The sequence below is a fragment of the Rhopilema esculentum genome, chromosome 20 (genome assembly GCF_057945365.1).
Source record: "Rhopilema esculentum isolate cy_ngs chromosome 20, ASM5794536v1, whole genome shotgun sequence".
NCBI classification, from domain to species: domain Eukaryota; kingdom Metazoa; phylum Cnidaria; class Scyphozoa; order Rhizostomeae; family Rhizostomatidae; genus Rhopilema; species Rhopilema esculentum.
Genome location: NC_142834.1, coordinates 8,876,425 through 8,898,539, shown reverse-complemented (window position 1 = coordinate 8,898,539; position 22,115 = coordinate 8,876,425). Strand labels below are relative to the sequence as shown.

General features: G+C 34.2%; 2 protein-coding genes across 3 annotated transcripts; one reads left to right on the top strand and one right to left on the bottom strand.

Moving 5' to 3' along the window:
• Positions 1-26: 26 nt before the first annotated feature.
• On the bottom strand, positions 27-22,009 carry LOC135687169 (vacuolar protein sorting-associated protein 33B). Of its 2 annotated transcripts, XR_016144982.1 has the most exons (25): positions 21,903-22,009; positions 20,372-20,718; positions 17,791-17,871; positions 16,577-16,638; positions 14,713-14,762; positions 14,125-14,192; positions 13,980-14,025; positions 13,657-13,751; positions 13,394-13,498; positions 13,050-13,146; positions 12,378-12,455; positions 11,921-11,994; positions 11,235-11,321; positions 10,637-10,730; positions 10,305-10,379; positions 10,107-10,171; positions 9,670-9,724; positions 9,276-9,322; positions 8,680-8,751; positions 7,896-7,937; positions 7,479-7,580; positions 5,946-6,036; positions 4,343-4,459; positions 1,267-3,700; positions 27-796 (listed from the first exon to the last, which is right to left on the bottom strand). XR_016144982.1 is itself a non-coding variant. In XM_065203665.2 (24 exons), exons 2-24 carry the CDS (start codon positions 20,456-20,458, stop codon positions 3,627-3,629), a joined length of 1,764 nt encoding a protein of 587 aa, XP_065059737.1. In that variant the 5' UTR covers positions 20,459-20,718; positions 21,903-22,009; the 3' UTR covers positions 27-3,626. The 2 variants fall into 2 exon arrangements, 1 of the variants encoding a protein (XP_065059737.1); XM_065203665.2 differs by having other exon boundaries at positions 27-3,700.
• Positions 1,596-2,840, top strand: LOC135687171 (uncharacterized). The gene has a single exon (XM_065203668.2). The coding sequence runs from the start codon at positions 1,596-1,598 to the stop codon at positions 2,838-2,840; it is 1,245 nt and encodes a 414-aa protein (XP_065059740.2).
• Positions 22,010-22,115: the final 106 nt, after the last annotated feature.

Sequence of the window (22,115 nt, the reverse complement as noted above, 5' to 3'; positions counted from 1 at the left end):
TGTAAAATTGAAGCGTCTCATTTAATTTTGCCAAAACTTGATAGAATTCAAACTATGATCGTCTTACTTTGTAGTTTCTAGTGAGAAAATAAAAGTGGTTCTTGGGTGTAGCAAATGGGTCTCCTTTGCCTTGTGACCACCGTAAGTCCAGGGTTATGGCTTTTGGTGGAGACATAATGTCAGTTCATGTTATGAATTGCTTGTGATTAGAATGTTTAATTGACAAACACAAAAAATACTTGCGTAAAACCTAAGCCCTTAAATTTGTTATATCATGAACAATGGCAGCTAAAATGTGAAAATGTGGAAAACTATCCAATGTTCATGATACCAAGATTTTTTACTTCAATGTGAAAAGGGTGTCTTCAGCAACCAGAACCAAACTTATTTCTAAGCAAAAGTGTTCTATCGTATCGGCCTGCTGTAAGTTTTAGATGTTTCAAAATTACTACCTATCCCAAGTTATTTCAGTAGACTTATGAAAATAAAAGACTAAAGGGGATATGTCCTAGTCGAAATAGCTAAAGAGTTATCGTAAAAATAGATTTTCAGTTACACTCTATGTAGTTTCTCTGTTTGATTCCCTTTCTAAAACATACACCAATTAAAAAAATTCCAGAATTGCCCTAGGGAACCATGCAATTTTGTAGATAAACCCAATTAAATATAAAGTTGCCTACCTTGTTCTACTGCGTGTTGTCTTCAACCTCTCGTCTACTTGTCGCATCTGGGGGTGAAGTTTGTGAAGTAGTAGGCAATGAAATCTATAGACCTCCATTCAATTCCAGAAGTAGGCCTAGAGGTAGTTATTATTATTATTATCATCAGCATCCATCAAAAGTCAACTGATAAAAAGACATAAGGAACATGAAAATCTTTTTACATTAAACAACTAAGATTAATGGCTTAAAACGAAATATTAAAGATTTAGTAAAAAGGCCAAGGGAGATATATTTTGTCGCATCTTCTATCGGTTTGTAACAGATAAACGAATTCAGTTACTTCATAAAAGTGGTCGAGTATATCCGTTATGTTATAGAGTAGTTTCAACTCAACAATTACATTAACTTGAAAAAATAAACAATTTTAGAGTAATTGTAAGGCAAGCAGTTTCTTAAAAGAGACAACATTGAGTGATAATGGCAATTTGGTGGACAATAAATTATCACTTGTCTTCCATTGAAAAAATATCACCCAAAACGATTTTTACATGAAATGGCGAGGTTTCTATCCTGTTTTAATGGAAATATTATAAGCATTATTAACTTTGGATTTTCATGTTTTTCGTCAGTTGATGGGTTTTTACACTGTTCGTGCATTAACGGAAACTTTCATTGAACGTCACATTCCAATATCTTTAGAACACTAAGTAAGGATAAGCCAGTTTTCATATTAACTAAGTTTTTTTCAACATAACATTAACCAGCTTTTATCTGAAATTGACAAAAGTTTTAACGGAGACCCCCCTAGACCATCCAAAAGTATTGGGCAAGAACCTGTCCCTCTGCGCTCTCTTGAAACAGTGCTGCACGAAAGATTTTGTCGCTGCGTAGGAATTGTAGCTTAGACAACAACCACGATTTCCAATAACAAATATGGCAGATAACCAAACCAAATGGAAAAGTCCAGCTACGCCTGTAGGCAAACTATCTTCACCGAAAGCCCGAAACCCAGCTTCGAGAACAGCCAACAGGGAGATGCGAAATCCCCAAAACTTTTCATTTGGTAGTTTAGATCGTCGAGGTATCAGAGAGCATGAAGAAGCTGTGCACGTGGTTAGTCCAGAAAGGAGTGCTCGACGACGACACCCTGTCGTCAATAGCAAAGGCGGTCAAGGGTTGCCTAGAATTCAAAGCAGCACAAGAAATTCTCATCCTAATCAATGTATCGGCAGTACGTCTCTTGCAACCGTCGGTACTCGGCTTAACAATAAAGAGACTGTATCTCTCCAAGGGAAAAATCCAGGACTGACAACAAAGGCCTCGTCACAGAACTTAGGGGTCATCAAAAGTAGAAGCGCAAATCCCCATCAACAGAAAATGGAAAAGAAATCGATATCTCCTATGTCAAAAGCTTTAGTGCCACGACATCAATATACAGTCAAACCTATAATACCTGCGAAAAAAGCTGAATTACTGGACGTTGCAAGAGCCATGCACAGAGATCAATTTGCAGCTAGGGTCAAGAAACTGTTTGACCCAGAGAGGGAGGCTGCAATACAGGCGATTGAGACAGGAGTCTACATTGGTTGGAGGTGTCCTGGAAACAATTTTGATTGTATTAGAGTTTCTAATGAGTCTAGGTGCTTCTGTGGACATTCACTTAATGAACATGAATCATTTCAAGAGAAAAGAAGCCACAACTTAAAATGTTTAAGCACAGGTTGCTCTTGCAAGAAGTTTGCATTTATTCCATCAAGGCCTGAAGATATAGGGGAATGGTGGCTGCAAAAAAGAAGGGGGTTTGATGTCTCAACTTGGAGAGCAAAATGCAGGTGTAAGCATACACATGAAGAACACAGCCCAAATAGCAATCGTAAATGCAATGTGAGAAGTTGCACTTGCTTTACATTTGATTCAAATTTTCTGTGTGCAGCTTGTGATAAGCATTGGGAAGAGCACGAAACTTGCTTTGATAACTTAAATTCCCGTCAGCTTAAGGGTTTACCATATGGAGAGGAGTATTTACCTTTTCATGAACTTCCTCAGTTAAGAAATATTGTATTAACAGGTACTGAAGATGATAATAGTCACTACGATGAGCTTGTTAGTGGCAAGTATGCCATACCCAGGCAACAACCAACCCAACTTGCTCTTCAGTTGCAAGGTAAAAAAAATTAACTGTAAAATTTATTTTTATAACTAAAGCACATATATAATCAAGTTATTCTCTATTGACATTTTCTATGATATAAAAGACCAATTGCAGTTTGCAATACAAGAATACAGTTCTAGTAATAAATTGATAAAACTTGGAACAAAATTATTTTTTATCAACAATAATAAATATTGAATTGTATACATAAGATCTGGTCACATAAATTTATAAAATACCAATGAGTTTTTATGGACAATCACTATACTTAAAATCAAATTTGTGTTTTAGTTCCATTTCATTAAAAGGGCATGGTCAGTCTTATGAAATTCTAAAACCGCTTGCACAATTTGGTTAAAATAGATGGCTTGATGAACTATATAAATATAACCAAAAATCTACCAGTGACTATTAGCAAAATTTTGCAAGAAAATTAAAAGAGATTAATGTTATGCTATTGTGTATCAACAAATTCTGAATATGAAAACAAATTATCATTTTACCTCAACAGGTAGATTTTTTATTAAAATCACTAAGGGCTGGTGGCAGCTTTCAAAGTCCCATATTAAAGACTCATGCTAACAATGAGCCTTTGCATGCATAGCAAATTGTCCAGGTGATGATTAAAAGAATGATGGTAATCTTCTACGGATTGACAAAAATTGATTTAAGGCTGTCTGAAAATGTATTATGGGATACCTGTGCCATGCAATAGTTCAATGTAAGCAATAAGTCTTTAACAAAGAAATCATGTATCTATTATAATATTTAGCATAAATGCAGTCATTTGCTCTTGTCATCTTGTTCTGCACTTATGGCGGCAAAAGTGATTTAACAAAGGATACACCAGTAGTTATACTAGTTGTCAAAACCATGAAGTGATATCCTGAAAAGAAGAATTTATATCAAAACAAAATTTTCTAATGATTAATTTTTAGATAAAACCAAGAAGATCTGACAAATGGACATAGACAGCTTATAGAATTGAGTTAACAGAAAAAATGTTTACAGTTAACAGAAAAAATAGTTTGGAGAATGTTTACAGCTGCATAATCTTTCAAATTCTCATTGTACACATAAATGTCAATGCTTTAACAAGTATTATCTTTTGAAGACTGGAAATCAAATTCATAAAGTTAATCTAATATTCTTATTGGTAATTTGACCTGAAGTGATAATTACTTTTAACATTTATTTTAATAAAAGCAATTTTCACAATAATATTAGCAATTTTATCATCTTGCTAATGTTTTTGCCATCCTATATTTGTTATGGACCATAATAAATATCACACAGCTTTCATGTAATTTACAAAAAATTTGAACTTGTGACATTGCTCTGTAAAAAGCAAAAAGCATCTTCACTTGACAACTCATTTGTTGATATAAGCCTATTTTTCTATTTGAATGCACTGATTTGAGGCGATTGCAGACTTTGATAACAGAAAAAAGATCATGTATAGAGCAGATTATCTTCATAGTTTACCCTTCATCTGGAATGAAAACGACTGAAGTATTTAAAAACAAACCTTCTTTGATTCCAAGGAATCTTAAAGCACTAATCTCAGAATGTGTGCACCCTCCAACAAACACAACAAGAACTGATTTCTTGGCAGTTTCAGATGGTTGTAAATGGCTTTTTGTAGCTTCAAAATATGAAAAAAAGAGGCATTAAAAGAGATGGAGAAGGGAGAATATTGGATTATTCATACGAAATTTTTCAAATGGTGTTGCAAACATAAATTAAAGAATTTAAGGTCGTTTTGAGCAAAAAAATTCCAGAAAATTTGCAAGATTTATAGTGAGCACAAGTTTAAAAATGGAGTGTTAAAAGAGATGGGGGAAGGGGGGAGTATTGGATGAAAGATATTAGTAAAGGATGGCAAATCTTTTGCTAGTTTTTTTGTCAGGAAATGGAAAAGTTTCAAAATAAATGAGCCTTTGCAACGTAAATTTGTTTACAATTTTCTGCAACAAATGGTCGTCAATGAAGCTTGAAACAATGAAAGAAAATTTGATGATTTTTTGAAGTCATTACTGTGCACGAAGGGAAATAAGATGCCACTAATCAAAATCAGGACAAAGAAGAAATATGAGAAAAATAGGAAAAAAGTGCCTAGCAGTGTTTTAGTGAAAGTACAATCACTACCAAAAGTCTGGAACACTAACGTAGGTTTTCGAAGGCAAATTCAGCCATCCCCCTCTCCCCCTAGGAACAATATTGATTTACTATAGAAAAGAGAAAGGGTTTGTGGATAACGCTTTTTCTTGTGGATTGTTTGATTTTTTTTATACTTTCAACATTGTTTTGGGGGGAAAGGGGGGCGGAAGTGGTAGTATTCAAGAAAACAAATGAAAAATAGAAAAGCACAGCGCAAAGTCTTAGGTGTTCCAAGTAATTTTGGCAGTGATTGTAAATCAGTGAAAGAAGTAAAGAGGAAGTTGCAAAAAAGCGATGATGACAGTTCGATAGTAACTGCAACTATAAATAAATACTCACTCAGGCTGTTGGAAGAGAGGGCTGCACCCCTACCCAAATAATTGCTAAACTTGTTCTATTTCCTTAATAACATTCTGTACTGAACGATAATCAACAAAATGGTTAGCTCCCAAATATGTCTTTGGTTTCGACGTCGTCGTTTGGTGGACTGAGGTGGACATGGAGTGGGGTGGACATGGGTCGAAGTTGTAAGTGGTTAGTCATGGAAGTTTGACGTCTAGCTTTAAAGTCTGATTACAGACTAGAACTTGATGGTATCGTAGATCAATCCAAAAGAGCTGTTTGTCGAAAACTTCCACTATTAGGCGCATTAAGAACATATCTTGATCATATTATATGTAGACAACAAAGGCAACAACAAATCAACCATTTCATCTATTAATTATACAATCTTCGAAAAATGGACGTTTTAAGCCTCTCGAGTGTGGTACCTAAAATACAGGGTGAGCACCTTACCCTCTATCCACTTTGCATATTTCCGGCTGGCGCCGCCTCTGGACGTGATTGACCGCTTAAGATCAAAGCACACACATAACCACACATAACATACAAGAGGGTTGTACAATTGTGCAGAGACGGCAATTTGCTAAGAAAGGACATATATTTAAAGAAAGATAAAATTTGCCTCTTACCACGAACTGAAGAAGGCTTTCTATTCTCAAAAACTGAAATTCCTTCAGGCTTCAGCAGGTTTTCAACGGTGTTAAGTCCTTTACAAATGTACTAAAAAGCAATTAAAAGAGTTAGGTACAAATTGAGCATACTTGAAATTGGAAATTGGTTCATTTGGTCATGATTTTGTTTACAAAAAGCGAGGACTTTGGAACCAGGGAGTGAGATCGCCCTTGAGTGAGGTGAAAGAGAGGAATTGGAGGCGACTCAGATAATAGAAAAAGTTTGGCGGACAGAAAAAATAAACTAAGCATATATATGCTCACCTAATAATGTCAGACGAGCTACAGATACATACCAGTATCTTGCTCAATGAGTCAAGAACATGAAATGTTTGGCTAAATGCATTCCCTAATCAAATTTAACCTGGCACTGCAAAAGTGTAGTGTCTGACCTAGCTCCGATAAAAAATAAACTGAACAATGTCCAACAATGTTCAATGAGTGAACAAGTTGGACAAAAGAGTTTGATCATTTTAATGCCTTTGAATACTGGATGCTGTTCAGTGAAGTATTCAATTCATTTTTTCAAGGTAAAATGTCATACCAAACGTTGGAGCTTTTGCTCAGGTCCTTAAGGTGTTGTTTCCATCAGCAGATCAAATAAACGCAGAAAAATATTCGGAAACTCAAAAAATGCTTTTCCTGTGACCTTTCTACTATCTTACTTTCAATTCTTATATCTGACAAATAAGATATAGTGAATTAGCATTCTTTATTTGAAATGAATTCCTGGACCTTTACACAGATGTGCTCTTTAAAAGCCGTCTTAACTAAACAATTTTCAAAAATATTGAAAATTACGCTATATCTGTAATCACATGTTTACTTCCTAGAGCGCACAAAACACCGAGTAAAACAATCTTCTTAGCAATAAATTTTTGACTTCAAAATCGTATTACACACCAGAGTTTTAAGCTACATGGAAGGTACTTGTGATATTTATTTGATCATGGCACAAAGATTAATATTACAAAAGGGTTTGGCCGTGATTAGCTACTGAGGGGGAAGGTCGACCCGGAACGATTTTGGTGGTCGAATTCCTTACAACTTTACAAACTTTATATCGTCAAAAAATATAAAATACAAGCATAAAGAAAAGGAAAAATTGTACCTGGGCAAAAATATGTTGGTAAATTCTAATATGAGCTCAATTAAGTCGTGCATCGAAATTTGGCAAAATTTTCAAAACAAGGCCTTGAGTTGAACTTGTGTATCGATCCAAACTAAATTATTTCACCCACAGCAATTTCATAGTAAACCCTTTTTCGAGATTGGTTAATTTTCTGTGCGCTGGAAGATACTGATGTAAGCAAGTTATAAAGGAATGACTGATATTCACTAGTACAAATTGATGTTGAATTGTGAAGTTTTAGCAAACAATATAGGTGCTTATAGTTTCAATTCCAAAAAATTGGAACTTCAGGTATTTCCCAAACAGTGTCTAGGTAAAGCAAAACTGATAGCATTGAAATGAAATTGCTGCTGAATCACCTGCTCAATTATTTTGATAGAGAGTGGTGTATAGGCACCTCCAAATATGTATGACATGTCAGTAGGGTTCTTCACATTGATACTTGCTGGATTCTTTGGCACCTATATAAAAATTGAGAAAATGAAAAAATTCAAACTATTAAATATGAGAGTTCATAAACATCAGACATAAAAACTATCTCAATCTTTATATCTCTATCCAAAATACGAAATAAACATTCGGTTGAGATCTTCGATGGAAAATCCTACGAAAAATTTGTACATAAGCTTCACAGACGTGTTTCTCATATCACATAACAAAACGTTGATCAAATCGAATATCATCACAACAATCACATCACATCACCAAGGTCACCATGACAATTCTCTACTTATGAATGCACTATACTTGATGGCAAATAAAGTACAGAAGCTTACAAGATCCATCTTCTTTTTTATTCGTTGAAACTGAATTTTTTTCTGAAAAGGGAGATGATAATTGTACGGTTAAACGATATGTTAACTTTGGAAATTTTCTTAAAACAATACAAGCAATTAAAACTACTGTTATTGAAATAGCAACTCATTCTTCAATGCTTAAGATAATCATGTATCCTAATTCCAAACAATGTCTAGGCTTCATTAGAACAACATGCAATACATGTGGAACCCTCCTTAAAAATAAATGACAAACAAGACGTGGTCTTCATTTTTCACTTCCATTTCATTTTATTCTATTTATACAGATGGACAAGCTATCGGTAAAAACAATACTGTCTTAAAAGCTGACCTATTAAAAATATAATTACCTATTTACAGCCAATACTAATAATATTACTCTTAAAAAAACAAAAAAGAAAAGAAGCAATAGATAACATAGAAATCAAAGGCCTTCTGTGAAAGTGTCAAGGCAGGATGGCAGTTTAGTCTCCACAAATTGCTAATTCCAGACTCTACCATCATGATACGAAAATGATTTCTGTCCTATAGTTGACTTCAGTAAAGAAATGTTTACATTGTTTCTGTAGATTTCAAAGTTCTATAAGAAACTTTAGAAAGCTTTAAAAGAGGTCTGGTTAGTAAGAAAACAGGGGACCAGACTGTTTTACTGTCTCGATTTGGTGCGTTAATTTTGAGTTTTCAACGAGCAAAAGGATCAAAGTTTTCAGTTGCAGCCTGTCATCCACTTTTATATTCAAACAAATGAACTAAAGAAATATACCTCAGGCCCTTCATTGAAAATGCCCACTTTGCTCAAGTTGTTGAATGTCAGTAGGTGCTCGTAGCCATAGCTCTTTAAAGAAAAAAACCTTAAAACCGTCAGAAAGATGACAAAATGGCATTCTTACATTTCTCAGGAACAGCCTCTTTCTCAAGCACAATTAAGGTAAAAAGCTGAAATACCTAACTTATAACATAAATCAATGATTAGGTCATCTAAGGTCTTAGCCTACTTAGCCAATATGCTGCAATAACCCTACTATCATTACTTTGCAATAAATTCTTCATAAGTTCCGAACCATACTAGTTTTAGCTGGTTGTTCTTATATAAGTCTGATTTTATAAGATGCAATTTTTTTTGAGCAATACACAGTGACGCCAAAATTAAATCAATTTGCAAATTTCAGTGGAACGAATGTTTATTTCACTAATGTCTTGGTGGAAGATGATTAAAAGTGGCTACAAAGTAGTTGATCGCCCCCACGATACAAAAGAGTTGATACTTATTCTCCTTAAAAACAAAGTTTTCTGAGTTTTTTTCAGATATCTTCCTTGAAGTTCAGATTCCGGTCTAGCTGCTAAAGAAATAAAATATACCTGAAGATATTGAAGTTTCAGTGACTTTAAACGAGTGACATCAGCAGCTGGAAAAGAAAAGTTTGATAATGTACTTTCAAAGTATAGTGAAGTTTTAAAGAAGAAAATGCACTATACTAGGTGATAAAGGGGCAGTTGAAAATGATAGTGACAAAATGGATAATTTTTGAATATCTTAAAATTGAATGGGTTACAGTTGTAATGCCGTTTAAATTGAATATTTATAAAATAACTCGATTTGTGGTACTGAATCTAAGAATCAAAGGGAAGAATTTTAAGTGCAGTAGTACACAAAAATGCTGTTTGTACAAAAATTTACTGACAAGTGATATACAACAATTTCTTTCAACTAAAAATAATGAAACTGGGAAACATTAAAAATGGAACTACTTACTTCCACGCGTCTGCGAAAGCAAACAAAGTAACCGTAATACATTATATTGAGAAGCCTACAAATGGAAAAAAACAAAAAAGTTTTATTTAAGGGACTAATAACTTTGTATTTGCTAACATTTTATTATTTGTATTGCCATGACCTAAACAAAACCCCAATCGAAAAAGGTTATGAAGGTCAAAATTTAATTCATACAGTGACTCTCAATTATATACATAGGATCTAGATTACTCTACCTCAGACAACCCGAAACCAGCGACCTAAAGACACTTAGAAATTCTAATCATTTTCCTCTCATGTTATTATTAGGGTAAAACAAATAGCTACCTTTCAAGTGGGTAACCGCTTGTGGATTGAAAGGGGATAGCTTCATGATTAAGCAAGTGTCTGGCAATTGTCTGTAAACAGACCAAATAAGGGAAAATTAGGTAACACACCTGTCTATTTATGCATTCTTCAATAAAAGCAAACGTTTCTTTGACTTCTATGTCATCCAATATACCTATCAATCAAAAGCAAATGCTAACTTATAATATTTTAATATTGCAAATTATTCCACAATCTTTGGTATATTTTGGGACATTTCACCCACAACTTTGAAAATGATATATGATGAAAGTTTTAAATTCACTCACTTTGTTCCATGTGTAAGAATTTTTCGAATTCTTCAGCGGTCTTTCTCTTTAATATTGACTCACAGGCACTGATATCTGGAGCGGAATCAAATGAAACTTATAAATTAGGGTGAAATTTTTATTAATCCAAAACTAAAGACATATATACACAAGAGTTTTCTAGCGAGCAGGTGTGCTCCAAAACATTCAGCTATAAACAGGCTATGTAAAAGGGATTTACAAAGAAATTTAAATCTGGCGCATCGAAGCTCGTGAATGTAATTAACGTTAAAAAAATACTAATTTCACTTGTGGAAAATGTAACAAACGATAAAATGAACAGATTTCCTTACGTAATGACAGCGACTTGTGCTGCTGTTTCAGGTTTTTTAAATCCTGAGATACAAAGGCTTTCATATCACTTACAGACTGAATATCGTTTCGTTTCTGAAAAATAAGACAAAACAATTGCATTGACAAACTGTGAATAATGAAAATAACATCCATAGGAAGTTTTACAACCATTACAGTAAACAATGGACTGAAGTAGTTATTTCTACATGGACTACATATAGTAAAAAATTGGTTGATGTAGTGTGCTATTTGACACATCAAAAGAAAATTCAAGAACAAAACCAACATGATATTTGGCAATATGGAGATATGCATAACTTGTTGTGCCAAGGCAGCAGAGATTTGTCAGCGTTTGAATATAAATGACGCAATTATGTAATGTATCATGGAGAGTTGAAGCTTTGAAATACACCTGTTTTTTGCATCTAAGAATAAGCAAAGGCAGTATTTTAACCGTTACATCAAACAGAAAAGCAAATAGAATCCTTTTTAGACTTGCTCTTTCTTATAGGTAGCTAGGTATTACAATGTCGATTATCAAAAGCATTGAAAAAGACACGAATAAACGCAAAGGGAAACTAAATTGGAAAAACTAACATTATATCCAACTTGCAACTGCTTCGCTTTATTACTCAGCAGAGGAAAAACACTAGTGAAATGCCTGTCTCTTATTTCTTGGAAAACCTTAAAGGAAAAGAGAAAAGAATTTATCTTTGATCAAGAAATTGTAATCGTAAAGAGGAAAGAATTCATTTGAATCATTTCATTGCATTAACATTGCTTTCTTCAAAAAACTATATGCTCTATTATTAAAAACATTAGTTTCTGCGTTTTTTAAAATGTAATCTAAAGCTACTATCTACAGAAACAAGTTTTCATTTCCCACTATTTCCTGTTGAAAGTTCTTTTAGCTGCCACTTCAATATAATTGCATTTCATTAAGAAGCTGTGTGACATATTTAACCTACGTTCTTCATCTGGGAGAGGATTATTTCCATAAAGCATACAGGCTATGTATAAAAGCAAAAAGAGTGTCATGCGCACAAGAAGAAAACTAGTTTTTCCATGAAACAAATGTTCAGGAAGAGCATGCTACTTTGGCTGAAAAATGATCTTGTGAAATCATGTTTAAATACTTAAAGCTATGACCTTTGTCTCTTAGTATTTATACGGATATGAGGGTTCGAAAAGAATTTCACTGTTCAGACTATTCCTTTTATCTTAAACAAATTTATCAACCAAACAGCAGGGACTGAAATTGAAATGGTTTCTTGAATACTTACCGGGTCACCTGAACTAAGCAAAACACGCGTGCTTTTATCACTTCCAGTCACATCTTTGCCAAAATCAACATATCCTTGATAAATTATAAAAAATTGAGAAATTGTGCTAGTTATCATTTTGTCAAGTTTACAAACGAATGAATCAAGGTTTTCCCGAAAATTCTTTGAGCTTTGAATGCCGTGCTTCCTCGATCACTTAAAGGTCCTTTATGTGATTTGTATCGCCAAATTTGGCTCTTTAAGAATTCATAGAAAAAGCTACAATCAATCTCAGGCGAAAAATGCCCTTAAGGCTCGGAACTGGTGGCTTATAAGAAATGCTTAGAAGTCCCTCCAGTAGAAATTTGAGCTATAGAAACATATTTGAGTCATTCAATAACAATCAGTAAATTACTTAACTAGGAATGAAACAAAGCCTGCAGAAAGAAATGATAGGCAATACAATCTATGGCCATACCACTAGAGATTCCAAACACATCGGCAAGCAGTCCTTCATAAGCAAGCTGTGAGCAGAGTGGAGTGACGCAATCAACATCTGCAATAAATATTGATCTTTTTTATAGCTATACATCATGGGGCTTGCTAGATTCTTATTCCAGAGAGTCTAGGTTTCACCTTTTATTGATTCTATCAAGCATCTGAAGTGAGTTTTAAGACACTGAGAAGCTATGCCTATCCAGCAGTGTCGTGGTTCTTCCGCTCGATATGACCGCACCTTGTGGTTCCTACGCCTGGAATTAAAGGGAGCTGGTGACTCCCCTCATTCTGGGTGAAAGTTTGATCATATTATGGACTCGAGCCCCCGACCCTTGGATCCGTTGTTTTCGACCCTAACTACTGAGCTGTCCTCACACCAATAAAGATTGCTATACAACAATATAATGTATCTATAAATCCTCTTTACAATAACGTACCTAGAGGGTTGCTAGGCAATGACTGGGATTTCAAAAGTGTCTGGATGCACTGAGAGTTGAAAATCAACTACAGTGAAAGGAAATTCCTTTGTTAAGTGTTGCACAACCTCTTTTTCCTGCCCTTTTATTTACTTGCCTTGAAACCATGTCATTTGAAATAGTACAATCTGGAAATGTTACATTATGCAATCAAGAGAATAAGAACTGTAATCTACCTCTATCAAATATCACTAGGGAGGAGATTTCTGGTCCACCAATGGGAATATATTCTCGTTCATCTTCCATAATAACTTGTAGTAAATCATAAACCATCTGAAAGTTAGACCAAGAGGAGTTAAGCCAAACTGCAGAGTCTCAAAGAATACAGCAATCTCAAGTCAACTTGCAAACTATCCTGTCACCACAACTGGCATTTTTATAAAGACCGTATTTAAACAAATTCAAACAAATTTTACAATATTTTATTTATATGAAAATGTATTTGAGGCTCAAATAAATATATGCAAAGCATACAAATAGGTCATGATAGCGACTTGCGTAATGCTTCTAAATTGGTTACCTTTGATGCAGTCCCGAAACAGGTAACTTTTGGAATGGAGCCGAATGTTGATTGGATCGTTTTGATAGTTCTTGCAACAGTTGAAATCCACGTTAAATCCCCATTCTGAATAAAAAAGATTATTAACGTGTTATTTAGCAAAGCTTAAGATTTATCGAGGCAGTATATTAATCGATAATCGATGATTGTGACTAAACAGCTTCACGATTCATACAAAGGCATGTAAATAATGCTTTATCTTCACAACGTTGGATAGGACTCACCAAATAGAGATCTCTGAAGAAAAAAGGCATTTCCATCGACATTACGTCATCATCAAGTACAATGAAATCTAATGGCAGTTCTTCCATTTTGACATCTGAGAAAAGAAAATTTAACACTGATTTATAAAAAAGTACCGTTGCCATAAACTAGAAACAGAAAGCAAAAGAACAATTATTACCAATAGCTCTTTTTAAGATTATAAACATCCATCATCAGAAGAATCAATGGAGTTTGTGAAAGTTGGTAACTACAAATGCAATCTTTGTTTTCTATTTGAAAGTTTCTCGCCATTTCACAAATAAAGAACATAGACAACATTTACCTCCATATACACCTTCTTCTTCAAAGTAGTGGTCACAGAGAGCCAGCTAAAACAGAAAACATACCAATACAAAAAGTAAACCAAAAGCAAACTGATAAAAAGAAATTCAAACGAACGAATCTGCTTGTCACAATTTAAAACGCACCTTTTTTGGAGTAAATACAACCCTGTAATCGATATTCAGCTTCTTCTCTTTGTCCAGCTTTATGTGATCTGCGTGAATAGGTTCAAAAAAGACATTTCATAGAAATCAGAAACATGAGATCTCAAGAAATAGAAATTGTAGTAAAAAAATTAGATTGAATATAAGGACGATAGCTAACGTAACATAAAGAGGTTTCCAGTATTAAAATTGAATTAAACACCTTATGATTATTTTCAAATAACTTAAAATTTCTTACAAAATTATTCTGAATTCGATATCATTTCACAAGATACGCTTTTGTGTATAAAACAGGACGGTTCTGAGTTGCGATTCCGAGTCTCACGTTTAAAGCGATTATCAGACAGATTAGACAGCTTTGCCGAAAAGGCATAGAGAATCCTATGACAGACAGGTACACAGAAATTCATATATACACCAATATACATTATATTACTTTCATTATTTTAATGAGATACATTTAAAGGAACAGGTATCAAGTTACCACGTAATAGAGATGTACACGATAGCTGGAATTCCTACAAACAACATTACACTTTGTGTAAGGGGAAATTTCATACTCTTGTTTACCTACTATCATCTTCATTCTTGAAACGTATGGCCTTGTCACATACATCCGCCTGAAATAGAAAGCAATTACAAAATTTTTGCCTCCTGTCGTCATTCAAGGGTTAAGTTTGGACAAGAAATTCAACCTTTATAAGCAGTATTCAGTAATAGTAAAATTGATAGCATGCCACAACCGCAGTACGCAAAAAGTTTCGAAATGGCTTTTTTCTTTAAAGCAGAGGGTACCCACTCCCCTGTTAGTTCAACTACTGAGAGAGCTCGATCTCAACGTAATTTGCTTTATCTATTTTGCTTCACTGTTTCGTAGTTACTTACAATATTAATCTCCTGTAATGGTGAGTCAAATTTTTGTAATAATATTTTATACTTTTTAGTTTAGTTAGCATAATATTTTATAGTTGTTAAAATCATTATCTGAAGACAGAAAGAGAAAGTGTTACTTAGACGAGCCCCCAAGAACAGGATACCTGAGTCATTTTGGATCATGGCCAAAGAAGATAATCTCATAGATATTGTTTCTAGAAATAGTTGGGATAACTGAAAGCTAGCAAAATCCTCAAAAAGTAAGAAATTAAAAAAAGCTGATAATTACACTAGCATTTTTAGTTTCCCTGTGAGCAAAAATAACTCTGTTTCAGGGACGTTTTAAGCGTCAGTAATTCTGGTTTGATCTCAAAGTTGTCAACAAGCTGTTACTCCCCGCTTGGATCAAAAGACGTGATCACACCCAGAGAAAAAGCCAACGAAACTTGGCCATCCAATGTCCTTGATGTACAATTATTCTTAAAACTGTTAGATAGCTGATATTAACGTTTAAAGTGGACAGCTTAACGTTCTCCTTTTATTTTGACTTTGCTAACTTTCCAATTTTTTAAAGTTAATGTTCGAATCTTGATTGGCGTTTATTTGTTTCTAATGGCTTGAATTTTTGTACTCTGAATGAGAAAATCTTTATATATCAGATGTTTTAATCCTACAAATTCTCCAGAATTTGTAGATTATCTCTCCTGAAATTGCTGCCAAATATTCTATGAATGTGTTTCTAACTATATAGGGTACAAAAAAGTCACATTTGATTTTGCAAGCTAAAAATATAGGGAATGAGTCATAGTACATTGCCTCTTTAAGTGCTTGAAAAAGCCTTTTACTTAAGCCCTGGCAAAACGACCAAACATTTCACTAGACATTTCACGCAATATTTGTTTAGTAAAGTTGAGGGAAGTTTATTGAGGGTGACAAAACGTGACTAAACTTTTCACTAAACTTTGCTCAACATTTTTTAACTACGACCTGTGTAGGATGCTGTGGGGTTGTAGGGGATCTTGCTTTCTGTTTGTTTTGTTGAATGTTAAAATAAATAAGGGAATAAGGGAAAAAAATAAGGGAATTTGATAAAAGAAAGGGAAAAGAAAAAACTTTCTAGCACATCGATAACAAAGTTGACTGTTGAAGAAGACACAGTAGCCTACAAAGAGACGAAGCAAATGTCTCACGAAGGCATTCTAGAGATTTTGGGTCACGTAGAGACAGGAAAACCGAGAAAAAAAACCCTGGAAAACCTTTGGATTCCCATAGCTACGGCGCCTGCGCTAGCACAACAAATGTTTAATTGGTGGCAAAACGACTAAACATTTGCTAAACAACACTAAACCACTCTAAACATTTTTGACCAGAATGTAGCTTTGCTCAACAACACTCAACACGACTAAACAACACTAAACAGGGTAGCAAAAGGAATAAACTTTCCATTAAACTTTTCACTAAACATAAGTTCAGTGAAATGTTTAGTGAAATGTTTAGTCGTTTTGCCAGGGCTTTAAAAAGCTACCAAAGTACCCTGGCAATCACATCGCTTTCCATTTACCTTTCACAGCCAACATCTGCACATTTTGCCTCAAGTTTGTAGATCTTCTCAACACCATGTTGCTAAAAAATTAAAAAGTCTTGCAATATTTTCCAATGAAAAATTTTGCAAATGAAAAATGAACCAGTACAATGTAAGAAAGCATTATGACATTATATTATTTATATGTTTAGCGCCATCTTAATGTTTCTAGAGACAGTTTTTAAGTTGAGAAATTTTTAGTTTGAACATTACTCTGTTATTTGCTTGTATAATCTGGTACAACCATAGCAACTATTGTTTTAATTTTGGAAAAAATTTCATCAACCATTATTCCTAACTGAGAGAATTATAATAAAAAAATTGATGAATACACACATTATTAACAAAAAATAAATAGTTTTAAAAATATCAGTCATTGATTAATCAATAATTACAGGTTGTGATTACATGTTGTGATTAGTTTAGCATAAAAGTTAAGTTATAGATCAAGCAAGAGAAGCTTGGAATACTAACAGCCTGCTTACATGGAAGAGAGTTTCCTGGCTAACTGAGTATCCCAGCTAGCAGAGTTTCCCAGCATGTATAGGAAATCAGCAGTTTCTCGTTTGAGCATTTACATGGACAGTTTGGATCCCGGCAGACAGAGGCGGGATCTCGCTCAGCCAAGTTTTCTGGCCAACTCATGTAAACGCAAATTGCAGAGTTTCCTGCCTGGCCAGGATAAAATGGCCTGACACACGCATGTGTTGTACCGTGTGCAGCCTTTTTTCTCAACAATCTTGCATTTTTTGTATCTTGAGTTTTCTAATGATCCTTTTTCTTTTCAGCAAATGACTTTTTAACAAAATACCATCCCTTTCTAACAAGAGCACAAATTTCTTACAGAAGAAATTTCAGCAGCTTTTTATCCTACTTGACCGAGTTTTCTGGCTACGTGTAAATAATGTCAGTAAATTAACCTGCCTTGCCGGGAAAATCAGCTAGCCAGGAATCTCGCCTCAATGTAAACAGGCCCTAAGACCTTGCTGAAATAATGTAGAGAGATTCAATTGCAAACTCTGCAGTGGAAGAGCAAAATTGCCATCATGTTGGAACCAAAAAAATTCCGCTTCTTGACCAAACTTGATACTAAAACTGTCTAACAAGAACAACTATCCCATGTCAGAAGATTAATTAGCTACAATAAGTTTCATTACAAATGACTGGTATGGTATACTGTAGGGAATACTCACTTTCAGAACAGATACACCTGCAAACCGGTCCAGTGGTCTCAAAAGCTCTTCATCTATCACCAGGTCTTTTGCTCCATGAAACTATTGTGAAAAAGTATAATCAAACAAAGAAAAACAGAATTAAATTATGTTGCTGGAGAAACTGAAATTAACCTATGCATGTCTTACTTAGTGTTTGCCTGTTGATTACTTCCAAGATAAAACAAGATAATTGAAGATATAGTCCAACTAATATACACTACTTCACATGTTTTTTACAAGGTTCATATCTTTGTCTTTCTCAAGCAATAGAAAACCATTCTAAAATCAATTTTTCTGATCAAATTATTCATAAATACCAACAGGGAAATGTTTAATAACTGGTTCTGGTTCTTGAAATAGTTCTTGGCACTGCCTTTGCAAAACTGAAAGCAATCTTTGGAAGCAAGCATCTTCTATCCTAAGCCCAAAGCTTTCAGTCCATTTATCAAACTCAGGATTAAAAAAGCATTTGCTGTCTTAACATAAAAATTGAAGAATAATAGCGTATGACACCCCCTGGTTGATTTTGCAACAACTCTATGGATAAAATATGTATCACTGATATTAAAAAGGGGATTTTAAAGGAAAATCAAGAAAAATGTTCCACAGAGGGATGGATGGCTGAATTTACCAGCAGCATAACGGACAATTTGGTAATCTGATAATTATTTAGATAAGAGCTTATATCAACTGAAGCCACCCCTGTCCAGTTCTGCCATGTCAAGACTAAAAAACTACTCAACAAACAAGTTGTTTCAAGCTTGGTAAATGCAGTGATAATACAACCACCTTTGAAAAATGGATATTGTTGTTGTTTGTAAAAGGGTGTTATATGATAGAATGAGGCATCGGGAAGATCTAATTTGAATAATAAGGATGGCATCAAAATACAAGCCAGGTTGGAACACATTTTTTACTTTGCTGATGCATCACTGTGACCAACAGCATATTATCAGCTGACAGCAGAAGTATTTGTGCTATGAGCAATGATGCCCATTTATAGATTACGTAGTAGGCTTTAATTAGCTTATCATTTTAGCTACTACTGTAAAGAATGCCTACTGTAAATAAATGAATTATTATTATTAAATTATCATTACTAAATCATAATATGCATGACTTCATTTATATTTGGATAACAAGAAGTCTGATTTGTGAGCACAAGAAGTCCAGCATAGCTGTGAGCATATGTAAGTTTTCCAGCTAGAATACAAGATTTTACTTTAAATTTTTATGTTTCTATTCTATCTTTGGATTACAAACCTGGGCTGGAAAAATTGTATACCAAAAGGTTTGAAAACCTGGGTGCTAAAATTAGAGAAATTGCATGGAATGTGTACAAAATTCAATTTTTTGAAAGCATTAAAAATTAGTTTTTTGTCCAATGCATCAAGCTTTTTCACATGGGTCAATGCCAACAGCACATTCCAAAAATACCAAAAGAATGGGAACAGTGGCATAGGTAGGAAAATTCATAGGAGGGGTGGAAATTTAGATTTTCTGACAAAAATTTTACAATAGCTCTTATTTTTCAAAAATTTGTCGTAAATTTAAAGTCATGTGTCATAGATCATACTACTCAAAGATTTTTCTTGTTTTTTCCACTGAAAAAGGCTTTTTGAGTACTATACCTTATTGAACAAGATTGTCAATATGATTCGGAGCAATAATAATAATAATAATAATAATAATAATAATAAAATAGTTCATTTATTTAAAGTAGGCATTCTTTACAGTAGTAGCTAAAACGATAAGCTAATTAAAGCCTACTATTTATAGGAATAAAAATGATAATATTATACAGTGATATAAAAGCTATTTAAAGAAATAAATTAAAATGCCTAGGATTTAATTAGATAAATAGTTGAAAATAATCATGTTAGACAATTCATGTCAAGAACCTAACCTGTGCTACAAAGGTTCTACATAGCCTGCAGCTGCAATTATCCTTCCATTGTTTGATTTTTACTTTAAAGGTATTTAGAGTATTTAGATTTTTCAAGTTTTCTGGTAGATTGTTTTAAAGCTTGCATCCTAAATAGGACAAGCTTTCGATTTCAATGAGTGATGGTTCAAGTTTTTGGGATTTTCATTAATCTACTGTTTCTAAGATGGTAGTGGCTGCTCTTTCGTATGAATATTTCATTCATAAAGCTTAGATTGAGTTTATGTACAGTTTTGTAGATGAATACAACAGAAGAAATCACCATACAAAGATTAAAAATCTTTTCTATCAAAATGTAACACTTAGATAAAAATAGAAAACCATGTTAAATTTCCGACAAGCTCAGAAGATTTCTGACAAAACAGCAGTTTAGCTTTACAGGGGGTTTTTCGTCCCTTCTGACCCCCTTTATCTACGCCGTTTATTGGGAACCTGCAGCAAAGCTGTCAGTATAACAAAATATTTTATCAGCAACAACAACTCAAAGAGAGTAAGTAAAAATATCGTTTTGGCCTCCTAGATTCGAAAAGACCACTTTTTGTCATGATTGTATCAACGTAAAAGCCTTTGAATTAGACTTTCAAAATAAAGTGTCAATCTATTAAAAATAGATACCTCTTCTAGCTGAACAACCAGGTTATCTTTTGCAAATCTCTTTAAAACAGAAACGCTCGCTGTCTGACTTGATTCGCCCATCATCATTTGGCTTGTGTTGTGGTCTTTGTTTGCGATGTTTTCAAAGTCACACAGTTTTAATTCTTAAAACCATTCTCTGAATTTTCTTCAATTCCCAAGTCATCCTCCTCAGAATTCATCAAAAAAGGAAGCAACTTGTTTGCTGAGACATCATCAGTTGCACTTTTCAGATTTCTCAAAGTCGATTGTATCCGCCATGACAGTTCTCAGAACAGCCTCGATTGGAAAACCAGCCTTACACTGGCAAATATATCCGTGTTGAATTTCTAGAGCAAAGTATTATTTGGTAAACAAAAACTGGTTGTGCACTAAACCCGACAGGACTGAAATATTGACATTTTCAAAATTGAAAGAATTGCTTTAAAAGTAATCATTTTTTGTTATTTTTTTTAAATACGTGTGTCCACCTAAGCAGGGCCGCGGAGAGGATTTATGGGTCCCGGGTTGGGACGAAAGGTAAAAAGTAAAGTACACCTAACAGACACTTCTAGGGAGTACGGGGAATGCTCCCCTCCCCCGAAACTTTTGAAGAGGATGATTGCTAAACTGCTTCGGTGGCTATTACTTCTGTTTGCTATTTCATATAATTTGAGCATAACTGATATCTTAACACCAAAATGCATAAAAATAAAAATTTCTTAGAAATTTTAAAGGCCTTGGGAAACGTTTTATTTGCTAACTAAACTCGACCAATACCGACAAAATGTTGCAAACAGATGCGTGTGCCATAGTGTAAATCTGTATGACGTACAATGCCTGCCTAAAGCCTTGGTACACTAACGTCAGTTTTTTAGGGCAAATTCAGCCATTCCCCTCCCCTCCCCCCTTTGAACAATGTTGATTTTTACCACAAGAGGGCATAGGGGATTAGGAAGTACATCTTTTTCAGCTACTTCTATGATATTTTTCTAAAATATCCACATTGTTTAGGGTGGAAGGGAGAACAAAAATAGGAATATTCGGGGAAAGAATTGAAAAATATAAAAACAACACAAATTGCTTGGTGTTCTAAGTACTTTTGGCAATGATTGTACGTATTGCTGTAATCAAATTATTTGGTACACATTCAGAAGCTTTTCAACTTCTTCAGAGATGAGAAGTGAGAACTTCCTAACCAAAATATCTTTAACAAAGACTCAAACTGCTTCTACCTTACTTAATTCATAGACTTGTGTCAGTATTGTTTCTATTACTGACAGTTTGTGATAACAGAGAGTCAGAATTATTACTTATAATTTTTTTTAAATTGAGGCATTATTTATGGGCCCCAATAGTCAAGCGCCCCCGGTTAGTGACCCCACTGACCCCCCTCTCCTCAGCACTGCACCTCAGTCATACCCTGGCACAAAAAAGTTGCATAACAAATGGAACTAACAAAATTAATGAAACGAACTATTGCACCAGGAATGATTGTAGAAATATAATTTGCCCTCAAACGCTTTTGTTTTACCTGTGTATTGTGAGCAATTGTCATATATCATGTATTGAGCTGAAATGTGTATTGTACTGTATCCGGATTCCAACTACAAAGAGAAAGTTCGGAGGGCCAATAATTTTTCTGTAGTTAACGAGTTGAATTGCAAGCTGTGCTCAATGACATTGGCATGCATTTCCTGACGTTTTGTTAATTAGCATGAAAATACACAAGAAAAGAACAATTTCA